The sequence below is a fragment of the Dermacentor variabilis genome, chromosome 2 (genome assembly GCF_050947875.1).
Source record: "Dermacentor variabilis isolate Ectoservices chromosome 2, ASM5094787v1, whole genome shotgun sequence".
NCBI lineage: Eukaryota > Metazoa > Arthropoda > Arachnida > Ixodida > Ixodidae > Dermacentor > Dermacentor variabilis.
The window spans coordinates 227,973,184-227,991,226 of NC_134569.1; the positions used below are offsets into that span (position 1 = coordinate 227,973,184).

An 18,043-nucleotide genomic window follows, 5' to 3' on the forward strand; every position below is an offset into this window, starting at 1 on the left:
AACCTATAACAAGCAAGTGTGTCAAATTTTCTTTTATCAATTTGTTCTCTATTTTAGACGCTTATTATTTAATCTCTGCAACTTTGCGTTTGAGCAGGAAATTGGGAAACAATGGCTACAGCAAGACATTACACCAGCAAGGTAATATCGAGAGATCTATATTTCTTATTGAAAAATTGATAATTTGCATAGCAGTACGATGTAATGGTGGTCGGTATAAGTAGATCGTCCATATAATAGCGGATGAGTTCTTAGTTCGAACCTGAGGTACGATACATTTTTTATTAGTTAATGCACCTTGCATTAATCTTTAGATACAATTTTTCTGTCCAGCTATAGAAGCCGACTATTTTTATTAAGACCCTGTTACGGTGGAAAACTAATTTGACAAAGGTGCTACTAGGTAGTCTAAAGGACATGTTACAGGTTAAAGGCAATTTAAGACACACACAGAAGAAGGAAACAGACGACGGCACTGGGCAACAAGTTTGGAAAAGACACACAAGAGGCCGGTTGTACTACAAATATGTTTCAAGGGCTCTGTTTACTAGATGTAAAGAAAAGAAGCTATAGCTATAATTTGCGAAACAAACCATGCCCTTCAGCAAATACCAACTAGGCCAACACACAGTTAGGTAGGTTGAGTATAGAAAAGAAGCGCGACCAAGCTCAATACAGCTAAGGGCAGGGAAATACATGCTTTTCAACCGGTTCGCATCACTTCTGGCCGAGCACCGGAAAGGTTATTTTTATGCTGTATAATAAGAGGCTACACAACTCCACCACGGAATTCGAGCTGGCAGGTTCAGTATATATGTGGCCAACTTTTTCAGGCTAGGAGAGATCCTTGTTAAAATGAAGTAACAGATATTCGTGAACTTAAAACTTCAGTTTCTTGTTTCAGATATTGTCGGACGAGATGCGACAATACCACGGTCTCTACAGGCACGAATTGTACACCGGATCCCACAATGTATTCAAAGATCTGGTCACGCACATTGCAATGTAAGTGGACCAAGTACAATAGGCCTCAATCACCTGATTGCTCTGTCACAACCGAGACAACTGCTCTCGACAACTACGAGGTGTGCGTAAAAATTTTAGTTCTTTAATTACATACCAAACCTACGCATATGCCTACATACATATCAGCCTACATATCGGAAGGCTGATATGATGCAGTGGAAAGAAAGCTGATTCGCCAGATATCGACCAATAATCCAGATACGGGAATCTTGGAAGAACGCCAACCTAATCTTAATCCATAAGAAAGGGGACGCCAAAGACTTGAAAAATTATAGACCGATCAGCTTACTGTCCGTTGCCTACAATGTATGTACTGAAATAACCGCAAATCCAATCAGGAACACCTTAGACTTCTGTCAAGCAAAGGACCAGGCAGGATTCCGTAAAGGCTACTCAACAACAGACCATATTCACACTATCAATCTGGTGATAGAGAAATGTTCGGAATATAATCAACCCTTATATATATAGCTTTCATTGATTACGAGAAAGCGTTTGATTCAGTCGAAACCTCAGCAGCCATGCAGGCATTACGGAATCCGAGTATAGACGAGCCGTATGTAAAAATACTGACAGATATCTATAGTGGCTCTACAGCTACCGTCGTCATTCATAAGGACAGCAACAAAATCCCAATAAAGAAGGGCGTCAGGCAGGGAGATACGATCTCTCCAATGCTATTCACAGAGTGTTTACAGGAAGTATTCAGAGACCTGCATTGGGAAGAATTGGGGATAACAGCTAATGGAGAATACCTTAGTAACTTGCGATTCGCTGATGATATTGCCTTGCTTAGTAACTCAGGAGACCAACTGCAAAGCATGCTCACTGACCTGGACAGGCAAAGTAGAAGCGTGGGTCTAAAAATTAATCTGCAGAAAACTAAAGTAATGTTTAACAGTCTCGGAAGAGAACAGCAGCTTACGACAGGTAGCGAGGCACTGGAAGTGGTAAGGGAATACATATACTTAGGGAAGGTAGCGACCGCGGATCCGGATCATGACACTGAAATTATCAGAACAATAAAAATGGGCTGTGGTGCGTTTAGCAGGCATTCTTAGATCATGAACAGTAGGTTGCCATTATCCCTCAAGAGAAAAGTGTGTAACAGCTGTGTATTACCAGTACTCACCTACAGGTCAGGAACCAGGAGGCTTACGAAAACGGTTCTACTTAAATTGAGGACAACGCAACGAGCTAAGGAAAGAAGAATGATGGGTGCAACTTTAAGGGGGGATGAGAGAGCAGATTCGGTGAGGGAACAAACGCAAGTTAATCACATCTTAGTTGAAATCGAGAAAATGAAATGGGCATGGGCAGGGCATGTAATGAGGGAGGAAGATAGCCGATGGTCATTAAGGGTTACGGATTGGATTGAAACTGAAGGGAAGCGTAGAAGGGGGCGGCAGAAAGTTAGGTGGGCGGATGAGATTAAGAAGTTCGCAGGCACAATATGGCCCCAAGTAGCACATGACCGGAGTAATTGGAGAAGTATGGGAGAGGCCTTTGCCTTGCAGTGGACGTAGCCAGGATGATGATGATGATTCCAGATGTCGAACGGTTTCTCACGCAGGCGCTGTGGCTGTATTACGAATGGCGAATGCATGTATGCGGGCTTTCGCGTGTAAATAAATTAGTTGGAAGTGACTCTCTGTACGTCCTAGTTCTTTCCGCTGTCCGTGCTCTATTTTCGTTTTAGCTATCTTAAGATGATAAAATAATGTATGCTTATGTGTAAAGAAAGGTCACTTGGAACAACTGTGGTACACCTGATCTTCTTAAAATAGTACAACAATTTCACAAAAACAGTATAGAGGAGAAGGTTAAACATCTGTAGACCGACGAATAGGTCACAGCGATTAATTATTTCCCAAAATACTACAGATATAAATTAATGAGCGCAGGTTAGTTCTACACATTCGCTCGCAGTGAGCAAAAACAACAGTAAAATGGGTGAGGAAAGTTTTACTAAGGGTTATTCTGCTACAAGGCAACGCGCCTGGACCCATGACTTCGAAAGCACTGACTGTCTTGAATACCTTAGTCGACCAGCCTTCTTCAAATACCTTGCTTCACCTGAATTTCTTGCTGCTTGTTCTTTAACGCTTTCGCCCATCCCCCCTCTTCATTTAGCATTTTCTTATTTGTTTTAAGTGGCTGCTTCAGTAATGCCATCGACGCCGTATGTCTTACGCAGGAAATCTTCACTCGTCTTCGTATACAGAGTCTTTGGTCGCGCGACATACTTCTCAGCTCCCTATTACACCAACTTCTTTATGCAGAAAAAGAACGACACACCAGTGGTGAGTAGCCATTCCGTTTAATTTTAGGCGCGCTGGTACTGTGGATATTCATTTATTTATTTATTTATTTATTTATTTATTTATTTATTTATTTATTTATTTATTTATTTATTTTTATTTATTCATTTATTTGACATACTGTCACTCCCTCAAGGGATCATAACAGGAAGGGCAAGTAGAAATGGTAGTAGGATCGACATTTGGGCGAGTTGGTACTGGTTGAACATCAGCTCTGTCCTGTGTATTCCTGCCTTCTGTCTTCGTATTATTGCGCTGCCCCTTCAAGATGTTACAAATGGTAGTATTCCTGAACAAAAGATATAAATACATTATATAATTACGAGTGTGTTATTACAGAGGTATTGGCTTCACTAAACAAAAAATTACCTACTTCGTTACAAATGCAATATATGGGTACAAATAGTATAACCAAGAAGAAACAGAGAAAAGAAGAAACCAAATAAAAATAACGCCTGGAAACGCTTGTGATATAAAACACCTAATGAGCATGATAAACACGATGCAGTCATGCATGTAACGCATCATACAAAAAGAGCCCTTATAGAATAAAGCGTTAGGATATGAAGATCGGTAACAAACCAGAGTAAGTAAATCATAGCTGTAAGGCGAGAAGATGTTTTTCCACTGAATTGGCAAATGTATCTAATGATAAGCGGTGACTAATGGATTCGCTCAGTGTATTCCACTCTCTTATCGCCAAAGGAAAGAATGAATTCTTGAAGCAATCGGTATGAAAAGAATGCTGATTGAGTGTTTTTGTGTGTTTATGTCGCGTTGGCCGTGTTTCATTTCAGGAGGATCTATCTAGAGGTATCAATATTAAGCTCGTTGTGTAGGAGCTGGTATATAAGTTTAGAACGGGCTAGGACTGCTAGGTTTTGTACTGTTAAGATTCCGGCTTTGTTAAGTAGTTCGGTGGGCGAATATGTTAGGTTATGTTTATTGTATATATACCGTAGAGCTTTCCTTTGTACACCTTCTAGCTTTTTAGTTAGTTTAATGTATGGGAACCAGATAACATTTGTGTAGTCAAAGAATGACCTGACGAAAGTTTTGTAAGCCACTTTTATATCGTCTGGGGCTAGCCGGAGGTGTCTTCCAGGAAAGGAAATGTGTTTCAATGCAGTCGCAGTAACGTTGTTTATATGGTAGTTCCATCTGAAGTGAAGTATTAATGTTAATCCGAGGTACTTGTGTTCATGAACTCGTATTAGCGACACGTCGTTAACGGTATAAAGCTCGAGTTACCTTCTTTTCTAGTGATTGAAAGACAGCAGATTTCTTAGTATTGATTGTCATCTGCCAGTCGGCACACCAGTTAGACACAGGTTTCAAGTCGTTGTTTAACGTTGTGTGGTCATCACGCGAGTTAATATTTCGGTAAAGAATGCAGTCGTCTGCAAATAGCCTAATGTTGCCTGCGATTTTTGCTTGTAGATCATTAATTTATTTCTTTTGTTTATTTATTTATACCTACTGCAGCCCGTTAGGGCTATGGCAGGAGTGGGTGTACATGCGAGGAAAACTGATTATGATATGCAGAAACAAGAACACAGAAATATAAAAAAGTGAAGGAACTATACAACAGCAACAGCATTTAAAAATTGGGAAATGGGTAACAAACGAACTTTGGCAGGTAACAAAATCCACTGTTCAATCATGCGGGGAAAAAAACTGTATTTGAAAGTGTTAGTGCGTGGATGGAGTGGTCTGATATTAGAGGCATGATGAGCTCTAGTTGAAGTCGGGCAAGCAAGCAATAAAAGGGAGGGATCTAATAGGTGACAAAGAGAGTTCTTATCAGAATAGAAAATCTGCAGAGATTCTATGTGCCGCCGTCTAGAAAGAAACTGGGGGTTTAATTCCGCAAGAGCAGTTGATGGTGAAAAGTCTCGGTCGAAGCGACGGTAAACAAAACGAATAGCCTTCCTCTGGACCGACTCAATACAATTAATTTCACATTGTTTATATTGGTTTCATACGGAGGAAGCATATTCTAAAAGTGGGCGAATGAGTGTTTTGTATGCTACTAATTTAGTGTCCGTCGGAGCAAGAGACAACGTCCGGCGGATGTAACCAATTTTTTTAACGCGTTACTACAAATGTAATCTATATGTTTAGACCAAGACAAAGTGGGTGTAAAAATGACGCCTAAATATTTGTATTAAAAAACTCGTTTTAGTGGTACACCGTTGCATATATAATCATAACATACAGGCATGTGCCTGTTAGTAAAAGACATTATAGCAGTTTTATAAAAATTTGTGCTCATTTTCCAAGTAGCACACCAGTCACAAAATGAAACAAAGGCATCTTAAGGCGCTGATGATCAGCGAGTGAGTCGACTGGGCTGTATATAACACAATCATCTTCATAGAGGTGTATTTTTGAAGTAACTTGGTCTGGAAGGTTGTTAATAAACAATAAGAATAGTAGAGGGCCAAGTACGGATCCCTGTGAAACTCCTGAGGTGACGTCGACTACAGACGAATCCGCAGAATCATAGCATACGAATTGCGAACGCAAGCGAAGGGAACTAGAAATCCAAGACACTAACTGCGGGTTATTTAGAATATTATGGAGTTTCAAAAGCAATTTAGAGTGTAGTACTGTGTCAAAAGCTTTGCTAAAGTCAACGAAAATGGTGTCAATCTGATTACTTAAGTCAATCGATGTAATGGGAAAGGTCATGAGTGAACTCCGTAAGTTGTGTTAGAGTACTAAAACCGCGTCTGAAGCCGTGCTGAAAGCTGTTCAATAGGTTATTATATTCAAGGAACAGTATTATATGCTTATAGATTACGTGTTCTAGTATTTTACATGGGGTTGCAGTTAAAGAAATAGGCCTATAGCTAGATAAAAGCCTTCTGACACCAGATTTATATAAAGGTAGTACTTTAGCTCTTTTCCAGGAAGAAGGCGCAATGCCACTATTAGGAGACTTCTGACATATAATGAACAGATATTTAGATGTCCATAGCGAGAATCGTACTAAAAAGGAATTCGGAATTCCATCAGGGCCGGCTGGTTTTTTAGTATCTAAGTTTAGTATGAGATTCAAAACACCGTCGAGGCTAATGTTAATATCATCAATTGCATATGAATTGTTAGTTGAAAATGTTGAACGACTGGAATCATCCGAGGGGAATACTGACTGAAAATATGTAATAAACGCTTCTGAAATCTCTAATGGATAGTTAACAACACTGTTGTTGATTTTAAAAGATGTGGAAGAAGAAGAGCCAGAAGATATGAAATACCCGAATTTACGGGCGTTAGACTTGAGCAGTTTCGGCAACTGTACATTATAGAAGAAATTTTTGGCCGAGGTGGGTTTTTTCTGGAGTTGATTTTTTACCTGAGCAGTGCTGAGAAAAATCAAATCCAGTCATTCGTCACTACGGGTGGGACTGTGAATGACCTGCTTTAAGCCAAGAGATAACGATAATTCAACAAGTTTCCTGTGTAATGCATTACCATGATAAAAATGAGAGAGACTTTCAGTCGATTCCGGGAGCATTAAAATCACCCAGAAAGACGAAATTTGAGGTAGCTAAATTCTCTTGCAGTAAAAGTTGACCATGGTTGTCAAGAGTTTCCCACGAACTATTAGGGAGGCGATAGAAAACGCATATGTTTAAGAATTGTTTACCGTAGTAAAGTCTACAGCAGACTGATTCTATGTCTAGTAGAAAGAAGAGGACTTTGAATTTGAAATCCGAGCGATAAAGCAATGCAACATCACCACCTCTTTGATTATGACGATCATTTCGCACAATGACGTAACCTGGCGGTGTAAACTCCGAGTCATGAATACCCGCATGTAACCAAGTTTCGGTGATACCAATAATGTCAGATGAATAGGACAAAACAAGAGCCAGAAAAAGGGGAAATTTATTAGCTTTGACGTTCATAATGGTAAGATCTCTTTGGGTTGTATATGAAGGTCAACCTGTTGCTGACTATGATGCGGGACCTACAGTCTTAGAAAAGTTGCGACGATTGGAGATTTTTACAAGAGAGTTGGTGGAATCGCACCAGTTATACAGAATGTTGTCAATGAAAATATGGTCAAACCTTATCTTAACAGAAGACCCATTGTTGCGATGCTGACTGGACGCCTCCCATAGTTTCTTCCGAATACCACGAACTCTGGGAGAAAAGTCATCAGAAAGCCTAAGTCCGGAATCCGTAAGCTTAAAACCATTCTTCAGCAAAGTAAGCTTTTCATTAAAATCAAGCATTTTCAAAATTACCTGGCGTGGATGGTTTTCACGAGCTCTTCCAAAACGACGGAGGCGTTCGATGCGAGGACATTGAATGCCAAGACTCTGTTGAAATAATTCAGATATTTTGGAAAGAAGGGAATCGTGAGTTTCATCAACAGTTTCTAATAAGCCATGCAAAAACATGCTGTTCCGCCTAGACCGATTTTCTAGATCCTCATTCTCTCCAATCAACTCAGTGACTGTACGCTTCAGTGCACCTATTTCGTTATGTAACTGACCATTTTCAGGCCGTGAAGCAGGGGTGGCCAATGCCTTTTCAAGAGCGGAAATGCGCAATTCAAGTGCCTCGAAGCGCATACCAACAGAACTTTTTATCTCTGCAATGTTGCGAGCCATGTCCTTATTGCTAGTCAATATTTCAGTCAAAAGTTGTACAAGCACAGAATTATCGGAGTTCGACAATGCTTCCTCAACCAGCAGCTCTCCAGTAGGATTAGAAGCCCTCGGCGAATTAGCAGAGCGGCTTGAATAGCCCAAAAAAGCGCGAGCCTTTTTAGTCGATTTAGTCGACCGGGTTCCCGTAGTGGGTCCAGGGTTAAGCTCGATATCACCACTCAAGAGAAGGCGGTTGAGGGCCGTCAACATTACAGAGCATAAATCATGAAAAAAAAAGTGGCTGTGGGCAACACAGCAACAGCAAAAAACGATCGTCGGACTTTAATCAATGAGCCTTTTTGGGCAACATACCTGCATAAGCAAGAAATAGCATTTAGGCGGCATTCCGTAGCTGTTTCCAAGCTGCCCACTGACGAGGGGAACCAAACACAGGGCTTTTCAACTCCTGCCTGATGATGTCGCTGAGCTGGGAGGGTTGCTGATTGGTTTGTCAGGAATGACAACGTTGAGGGCGGTGTCTAGTGGCAGAGATGAGTGGATTGATGGCCCGCACCCATGACACACGTGGGCGATAGTGCAGACCTGCGCAGCTTCCTCGATGTCAGCCACGTGCAATTGCACCGGTGATGGTGCAGTCAGCCGCGTGAAGGCAGCAGCAGGGACGACAGTTCCGAGGAAAAGACTGGCAAACTGCACAAGCAAGAAACAGCATTTAGGCGGCATTCCGCAGTGTTACGTTTCGCCTACGACGCGCGGTTTAGCCGGCGCGGATGCAACGGACGCCGGGGCTTCGTTCAAAGCGGCAGACATTTTGGCCCGTTCGGCGCCGCCGCTACGCCTCCCCGCCAAGCGCGTCCAGGCATGTTCCGATGCCACGTGTCTTCATGTGCGTGTGTGAGTGTATGTGCATATTGGTGCCCACGCTTGTCGAAGCGCGGCAGCCGGGGAGAGGAGCTCCCAACAACTGTGAAGCGAAGGGGTCTGACAGGCGCCGACACGACAGTGTGAGCCACCTTCTCCTCCCCATTGTGCCCGACCGGCGCCGACACGACAGTATGAGCCACCTTCTCCTCCCCATTGTGCCCAAACGGCGCCGGCACGACGGCTGCGTCACATTATCCCATTGTCCCCGAGCGGCACAGTCACGTGCTCGTCTATAGAGGAGTTCCTTCTTGCCCTCAACTGCGAGAGTATAAAAGCAGCTGCCCCCGGACTCGAAAAGAGGGCTCCGTTTTCTTCTGTTGAGTAAAGTGCACTCCCGTCTCTCTACTTCGGTCGACCTGACCGCCAACTCTTTGCGTTGTTAGAATAAACAAGTTGTTTTGTTGTTACCAGTCGACTCATGCTTTGCCGGGACCTTCGGATGCTTCCAGTTGTACCCCAGGCCGCCAGGCCAACGCTACCCTTGGGGCTTGCGACCCAGGTGCAACAACGGGCGTCAGCGCCGATTTCCCAACAACTTGTACCAGCGGCGCGATTCAAACAACTGTCTGCCAGCGGTGAGATCGCGACAACGGAGGGCCAGCAGCGAAGAGATGCAGTTGACTGTATGCTGAGCAGCTCATCGACGATCCGGGAGCAGTGCAACGAGCCCTGTGTGATGACTGGTTGCCTGAAGCGGAACGACTGCGCGGAATTCTTGGCTGCGAGGTTTGGTGAGTGCAGGACTTTCTTCTTCTGAGCTTTGCCAGGCTTTTGTTAGTGTCAGAAACAGAGCTGGTAATTGTGGTTGTCGTTGCTGCCGGGTTAGTTTGCGGCAAGACAATAGTAGGCAGTAGAGAAAGCAGCATTCAGAGCAGCCATGGATTTGAAGTCGTTGCGCAAACCGAAATTGCTGGAGCTTGCAAGAGAGTTGGGTCTGGATGTCTCAGACAAACTCAGAAAACCAGAACTGCTAAAGGCTATTCTTGAGTTAGAGGCTGAGGATGACGAGCTGTCGGAATGCCTTGAGACTATTGAGGAGAGGTCAAAAAGACATGAGCGCGAACTTAAAGAGCAAAAAGAGAGACAGGAGCGCGAACTTAGAGAGCAAAAAGAGAGACAGGAGCGCGAACTTAAAGAGCAGAAAGAAAAAGAAGAGCGCGAACACGCTTTGGAAATGAAGCGTCTCGAGGTAGAGATGGAACGCGCTCGTAATGGAAGTCAGGCACACGGTGCAGGAGAACGCGTATTGTTCAAAATGACTGACCTGATGCGGCCGTTTAAGCTTGGAGAGGACATTGGTTTGTTCCTGGTTAACTTTGAGCGAACGTGCGAGAAGCAGGGGTTCTCTCGGGAAACGTGGCCACAGCGCTTGCTCACTTTGCTACCCGGCGAGGCGGCCGACGTAGTCGCTCGCTTGGATAGAGAGGAGGCAGAGGATTTCGACAAAGTGAAATCGAGTCTGCTAAAAAAGTACAGGCTGTCAGCGGAGGCGTTCCGTCGGAAGTTTCGGGAAGATGAGAAAGGCAGAAGTGAGTCATACACTGAGTTTGCGTACAGGCTAATGTCAAACATGCAGGAGTGGCTCAAAGAAGAGAAAGCGTTTGGTGACCACGAGAAAGTTCTGCAGTGTTTCGGGCTAGAACAGTTTTATAGTCGGTTACCTGAGAACGTGCGGTACTGGGTCTTGGATAGGCCAGACGTTTGTACGGTGGCTAAAGCCGCTGAGCTAGCCGAGGAGTTTGTGACGCGTCGGGCTCGCGGAGCTAAGGACGGTCAAAAGGGTGAATTTGGCTCCAAGTTTGAGAGGCCAAAGTTCACACCCATGAGAGCAAGGGGCGACACACGTAGTGCGGATGAAAGGAGACGGCGGAGACGGCGGCAAAACGAACCTAAGGAGACGGCGGCAGCCGAAGCCGAACGCAGAAAGCGGTTCGAGACGAGGCAAGCGCGCATTTGTTATACGTGCCAGAAGCCGGGTCACTTTTCGGCGCAGTGTCCGGAAACAAAACCAAAAGTTGTGTTTTTGTCAATATGCAGCACTGACGAGAACATGAAGCTTCTCGAGCCTTACATGCGAGACCTCCTCGTGAACGGGAAAGAGTGCCGAGTGCTTCGCGATTCCGCAGCTACAATGGATGTAGTTCACCCGTCTTACGTAGAACCCCATATGTTCACGGGCGAGTGCGCATGGATCAAGCAAGCCGTGGAAGCTCATAGCGTGTGTCTGCCCGTAGCAAAAGTGCTTATTCAAGGACCATTCGGAGCGCTTGAGACGGAGGCCGCAGTGTCATCTATGCTGCCCCCTCAGTACCCGTACCTATTTTCGAACAGGTCCGATCTCCTCCTGCGCGAGAAGGGGCTTTTGTTTGGTGAGGCTAGCGTTCAGGCCTTAACCAGATCGAAGGTTCGGGAGCTCGCTGCAAAGGCGGTAGTTGCGGGGCCGACGTTATTAAACAATGAAAAAGGGTCAGAGGCGCAGCAAGCCGATATTCAGAGCACGCCCGAACTGAATAAAATTGAGTCTGTAACGTTAAAGGCACCAGATACTGGAGAGGAAATTCCCGATGCGGGAAAGTTAGAAGAGCTATCTGCAGATTTGCTCATCGCGCCTACGTCAGATGGACTTAATAGGTTGCTAAAAGTCAGCCGGTCGGCTTTGATAGCCGAGCAAAAGAAGGATGGCAGCCTAGAAAACATACGCTGCAATGTCAAGGAAGGTATCGCCAAGAAAAATGCTCGCTTTGTGGAAAGAGGTGGAGTCCTGTACCGGAAGTATCTAGACCGCAGAGGAGTGGAGTTCGATCAGCTGATCGTGCCTCAATGCTATCGTGAGGATCTGTTGCGCTTGTCGCACGGGGGTTCGTGGTCCGGACACCTTGGAGTTAAGAAAACTAAGGACCGTCTCTTGCAAGAGTACTATTGGCCAGGGTGTTTTCGGGACGCAGAGCATTTCGTGAGGTCATGTGACACCTGTCAGCGGGTGGGCAAACCAGGGGACAAATCGAGGGCGCCGTTGAAGTAGGTACCTATCATTACGGAGCCTTTTAGACGGCTCGTTATTGATACAGTGGGACCTCTGCCGGTAACAGCCACGGGGTACAGACACATTTTGACTGTGATCTGCCCAGCGACAAAGTTCCCTGAAGCAGTGCCGCTTAAAGAACTCAGCTCAGTTGAGATAGTCAATGCACTACTGTCCATATTTGCGCGAGTTGGTTTTCCTGCGGAAATCCAATCAGATCAGGGCACAGTGTTTACTAGCGCTTTGACGACAACTTTTCTCGAAAGGTGTGGGGTAAAGCTGTTACACAGCTCAGTGTACCACCCACAGTCGAATTCCGTTGAGAAGCTCCACTCCGTCATGAAGCGCGTGTTGAGAGCATTGTGTTTTGAACATCAAACTGACTGGGAGCTGTGTCTGCCTGGGGTGATGTTTGCATTAAGGACCGCGCCGCATGCGGCTACGGGGTTTTCGCCAGCTGAGCTGGTGTACGGTCGCTCGCTTCGGTCTCCGCTTCGCATGCTTCGAGAATCGTGGGAAGGCAGGGGCGACGACCCAGTCGTGGTGGAGTACGTGCTTAAGCTCCTCGAACGCTTAAGAAGGGCACAGGAGTTGTCAGGTGAAGCAATGGCAAAGGCCCAGCAGAGGGCCAAGGTTTATTATGATCGGACAGCCAGGGCCCGTCGTTTTGAGGTGGGCGATGAGGTCATGATATTGCGCACATCGCTAAACAACAAACTAGACGTGCAGTGGGAGGGCCCAGCACGAATTGTTCAGAAACTGTCGGACGTTAACTACGTGGTGAGTCTGCCAGGAAAGCGGAAAGCACAGCAAGTTTACCACTGTAATCTGCTCAAACCTTATAGACAAAGGGAAGCAGTGGTGTGCATGATGGTAAACGTTCCTGAAGAGCTTCCGGGACTAGGCTCAGTGACGAACAGGGAAGACACCGGTCAAGTCATTAGTGACCTTATCAGTAAAGCACCGCTGTCGCCTGAGCAGAAAACCGAACCACACCAGCTCTTACAAGAGTTTCAAGGTCTGTTCTCTGAGAGGCCTGGTAGGACTTCTGTACTTACTCATGATATAGAACTTACCTCCCCAGAGCCAGTACGATCCAAGGCGTATCGGGTGTCACCCCGCCAGAACGATATTATGGAGGCTGAGGTAAAGAAAATGCTACAGCTCGGTGTTATTGAGGCAGGTGAGAGTGATTATACCTCCCCTTTGATTTCAGTTGAGGTACCGGGCAAGGAACCTCGTCCTTGCGTCGACTACCGCAGGCTTAATTCCATCACTAAGGATCAAATTTATCCGATCCCTAACATCGAGGAGCGCCTTGAGAAAGTTAGTAGCGCTCAGTTTATTTCCACTCTAGATCTTGTCAGGGGTTATTGGCAGGTTCCACTTACAGAAGAGGCTAGTAGGTATGCGGCGTTCATTTCACCAATGGGAACATTCCGTCCTAAAGTGTTGAGTTTTGGTTTGAAGAACGCGCCATACTGTTTTTCAAGCCTCATGGATAAAGTGTTGCGGGGACAGCAAGAATTCGCTTTACCGTATCTAGACGACGTAGCGATATTCTCCGCATCCTGGTCTGAGCATATGGCACACTTGCGGGCAGTGCTAACCCGCCTGCGCGAAGCGGGCTTGACAGTCAAGGCTCCTAAGTGCCAGTTAGCACAGGCCGAGGTTGTCTACCTCGGTCACGTGATTGGTCAGGGTCGTCGCCGCCCCTCTTAAATAAAGGTGGCCGCTGTGCGAGACTTCCCGCAACCGCGCACGAAGACCGATATTCGGTCGTTCTTAGGTGTCGCCGGCTACTATCAGAGGTACATCCCCAGGTACTCTGATATCGCGGCTCCCCTGACGGATGCTCTAAGAAAGACAGAGCCGCAAACAGTCGTCTGGGACGAGACAAAGGAAAGAGCTTGTAGCGCCCTAAAGAGTGCCCTAACAAGCCAGCCTGTGCTACGATCGCCAGACTATACAAAAGGGTTCGTTGTTCAGTGCGATGCTAGTGAGCGAGGCATGGGCGTTGTACTGTGCCAACGGGAAAATGGAGAAGTAGAACACCCCGTCCTGTATGCTAGTCGTAAGCTGACCAGTCGTGAGCAGGCGTATAGCGCCACCGAGAAAGAGTGGGCGTGTCTCGTGTGGGCCGTTCAGAAATTGTCATGCTATCTAGCCGGCTCGAGGTTTATCATTGAGACGGATCACTGCCCTCTCCAATGGCTGCAGACCATCTCTCCCAAAAATGGCCGCCTCCTGCGCTGGAGCCTCGCTTTGCAACAATATTCCTTTGAGGTGCGTTACAAAAAGGGGAGTCTCAACGGTAACGCCGATGGCTTAAGTCGAAGCCCCTAACGTAGGAATCAGCCTCAAAATTGTTTGTTACTGATGTTTTTCTTCCTGAGGCAGGATTTTTAACATATTGCTTTTGTTTAGTGTTTCAAAGTGATGACATGCTTTCTAGTGCAATTTTCCAATTTGTGGACGCGTTCTAAGTGCTGCTAGACTACTGTAAGGAACTAGGCAGTGGTATAGAAGGGGAAAGAGCCTGGCAGGGCTTAGTGAGGGTTGTGCCGTGCTTGCTGACTGAGCGGTTGAGTTTCAGCGTAGTTCTAACGCTTGCCGGGAACGAGAACAAAAATGTGAACTCTCCCGAAGTCACTTTGCAGTGTCCTGTGCGAACCTGAACGAGAGAACGAGGCCTTCTCTGTGCGCTGCGCTCAAGAAACGTCGAGGGACGCCCGACTTCGGTTATGAGCATCATCGAGCGACATCCCTCCGCACAGCGGATGCAGTCCCCTGACCATCGGGATCTCCTTCCCCCGGCGGGGCGGTCTGTTACGTTTCGCCTACGACGCGCGGTTTAGCCGGCGCGGATGCAACGGACGCCGGGGCTTCGTTCAAAGCGGCAGACATTTTGGCCCGTTCGGCGCCGCCGCTACGCCTCCCCGCCAAGCGCGTCCAGGCATGTTCCGATGCCACGTGTCTTCATGTGCGTGTGTGAGTGTATGTGCATATTGGTGCCCACGCTTGTCGAAGCGCGGCAGCCGGGGAGAGGAGCTCCCAACAACTGTGAAGCGAAGGGGTCTGACAGGCGCCGACACGACAGTGTGAGCCACCTTCTCCTCCCCATTGTGCCCGACCGGCGCCGACACGACAGTATGAGCCACCTTCTCCTCCCCATTGTGCCCAAACGGCGCCGGCACGACGGCTGCGTCACCTTATCCCATTGTCCCCGAGCGGCACAGTCACGTGCTCGTCTATAGAGGGGTTCCTTCTTGCCCTCAACTGCGAGAGTATAAAAGCAGCTTCCCCCGGACTCCAAAAGAGGGCTCCGATTTCTTCTGTTGAGTAAAGTGCACTCCCGTCTCTCTACTTCGGTCGACCTGACCGCCAACTCTTTGCGTTGTTAGAATAAACAAGTTGTTTTGTTGTTACCAGTCGACTCATGCTTTGCCGGGACCTTCGGATGCTTCCAGTTGTACCCCAGGCCGCCAGGCCAACGCTACCCTTGGGGCTTGCGACCCAGGTGCAACAATGGGCGTCAGCGCCGAGTTCCCAACAACTCGTACCAGCGGCGCGATTACAACAGCAGCTGTTGCCGAGCTGCCCAAAAATTTGAAATAAAATGGGAGCCAGAACACTTCCTTGGGGGACTCCCGATGTTACCCGGCCTGTCTGGGAAATCTGTCCGTTCACTTCCACAAATTCAGTACGGTTAGTAAGATAGTCGCAAGTCCAGTCAATTATAGGGCCTCTGCCTAATGTAACCTCAAGTTTCCTTATTAGCTTTTTGTGTGATACCCGATCAAATGCCTCCGAGAAATTGAGTAGGATGACGTCTGTTTGTCTGTGTTCGTCGATATTAAATTATATGCCGTGGGTTAGTTCCAGTAGTTGAGTGATTGTAGAAAGGCCTCTGCGAAAGCTGTGTTGATATCGTTTTACGATACTCTCTTTTTCCAAAAAATATGGTTATATGTTTTCGTATGATGTGTTCAAAATGTTTCCACACGGTACTCGTAAGCGAAATTAGCCGAAAGTTGGACGGGTAGTCTTTGCAGCCTGATGCAGCGTGATTTATGTAGTGGGCCAACTTTTGCAGATTTCCATTCCTTTGGAAGAACCAATGATGATAATGATTTGTTAAACATTATACAAAGGTACTTCGTCGTCCATTCTGCGTATCGTTTCAAGAAAGCGTTTGGCATTTTGTCCAGGCCTGGCACTTTTTTCGTGACCAGGTTTAGGAGAAGTTCAATACTACGGCCTCCGTGACGGTCAGAAAGTTTAGTCTGCTCTTAACGGTGATGTCGATATGAGATACTTTCCCATCGTGAGTTGTGAATACAGAACACAAATAGTTATTTAGTAAACTAGCGCTTTCTTTGTTAGTTTCGGGCGACACTAGGGGATCACTTGAAGCCTTAGGTTCAAGGTAGTTGCAGAATTTGCTCGGTGAATTTCTTAAGAATCCTTGAAGTGTATTTGTGCAAAAGTTTTACTTCGGGGTCTCTATTTTAAATTTCATGTCTTGGATATATGCAGTAAGATTACTTCGAGATAAAGGATTAGATGCTATTTTCATTGATTTTCTGAGACGCTTGACTTTACGTTTGGCATGAATGATGTCACGTGAGATCCATGGATTGTGCTTCTTAGAAACACAATTAAACATTATGCTCTTGATACTATGCCACAATGTTTCGATGTTTGTGGTGCGATGTACTGAAAGTGCTTCAAAGGCGGTAAATTCGTTAGATAAGTAGTCAATAATACTGGTATTGTCTGCTCTACATGAAGTTCGTGTAAGTGATGAGTGGTTGGGAGGAAAATGCAGTATTATGAGCAGGTACAAACATAAATTAATCTTATAATCAGATATGTCATTGATGAATTCAAGATACGTTTGGTCTAACGAAAAATGATGGCCAAAAGAATAGCTAATCAAGTGTGTTCGAAGTAGTTCCTGGAACACGTGTGGGCTTTCTTACCATTTGCCTGAGATTCAATGAAAGCATAAGATGGAAAAGTATATCAGCACTTGATGGGTGGTGTTCAAATGTTTGCCCGTTCACATCAGGCAGGTTAAAATCCCCTAGAAGTATTAGTCTGGCCCCCAAAACGTTATTTCGCGCATACAAGCACAGTCTTTCCATCACTTTAACCTCACATGAGGGACTACGATAACTACAGCCGACGGCAATATTATATGTCGAAAATGTTAGCTTACAAAACATTCTTTCCACTCCTGTGACATCAGGTAACACGGTATAAGAGATTTACTTTTTAATCAATAAGGCGACGCCACCGCCACATGTTAAGCGGTCCTTCATACGATTACGTAGTTTGGCGGTGTGACTTCAGCCTCCCTGATATCGGTTGTTAGCCATGTCTCAGTTAAAGCAACAAAATCTGGTTCGATACCAAGAAGTAACGCTTCAAGGAAGTCAGTTTTCTTTAGTATGCTACGCGCGTTATTATTGCAGAAAGTTACTTTGGACGGAGTGCGTGGCGTCGAAGGCGTGTTGCTTGCCTTCCTGCTTCCTGTTCTTTTTTTTTTGCTCAAGGTAGCTGAATGCGGTTAGATTAGGGCCACATCGCTTGTTTCGTCATCCCATCGGTAGAGGTTATCATTGATACGCAGTTTTTCGTAGACCAGCGATACCTTGTACCCAGATAGTTTTCTAATTTTCGCGTAGTTCCATAGTTTTTCCTTATGTTTCTTACACGCCAGGAAAAATCTTCGCTTACTGAAAAACTGCTCCTCTTCAGCTCATAACAGTTGTTTCGGATTCGCGATGTGTCACGGTAGTCCAAGAGCTTCAAAATAACCTTTTTACCTGCTGGCCTGCCCAATCTGTGAATCCTTTCAATCGTTACATCTTCGACTTTGAAAACACCTTTAAGAATGTTTTCGTGCACTTTGTGTTCGAGTGAGCTTTTGTTTTCCTTAGCTTCCTCGGCAGGACCGTAAACGGTTATATTTGATCTTCTGGAACAATTTTCGAGATCGCCCACTTTTAGTTCAAGTGACATTAGTGCTTTGTGCAGGCTAGTAATTTGTTCCATGCATGTAGGAGCCTTGGTTTCAAGATGGCTTAGGCTGTCCAGCTTTAAGTCGATGATGT

The 18,043-nt window shown here is 45.8% G+C and overlaps 1 protein-coding gene across 1 annotated transcript in view; it reads left to right on the forward strand.

Annotated features, from left to right (window-relative positions):
* LOC142571210 (uncharacterized) overlaps nt 1-18,043 on the forward strand; it is a 70,543-nt gene that overhangs the window by 40,281 nt on the left and 12,219 nt on the right. Inside the window, exons 5-6 of the mRNA XM_075679482.1 lie at nt 905-1,005; nt 3,224-3,329. Of these exons, the coding sequence (XP_075535597.1) occupies nt 905-1,005; nt 3,224-3,329 (207 nt within the window). The remainder of the gene's footprint in view (nt 1-904; nt 1,006-3,223; nt 3,330-18,043) is intronic.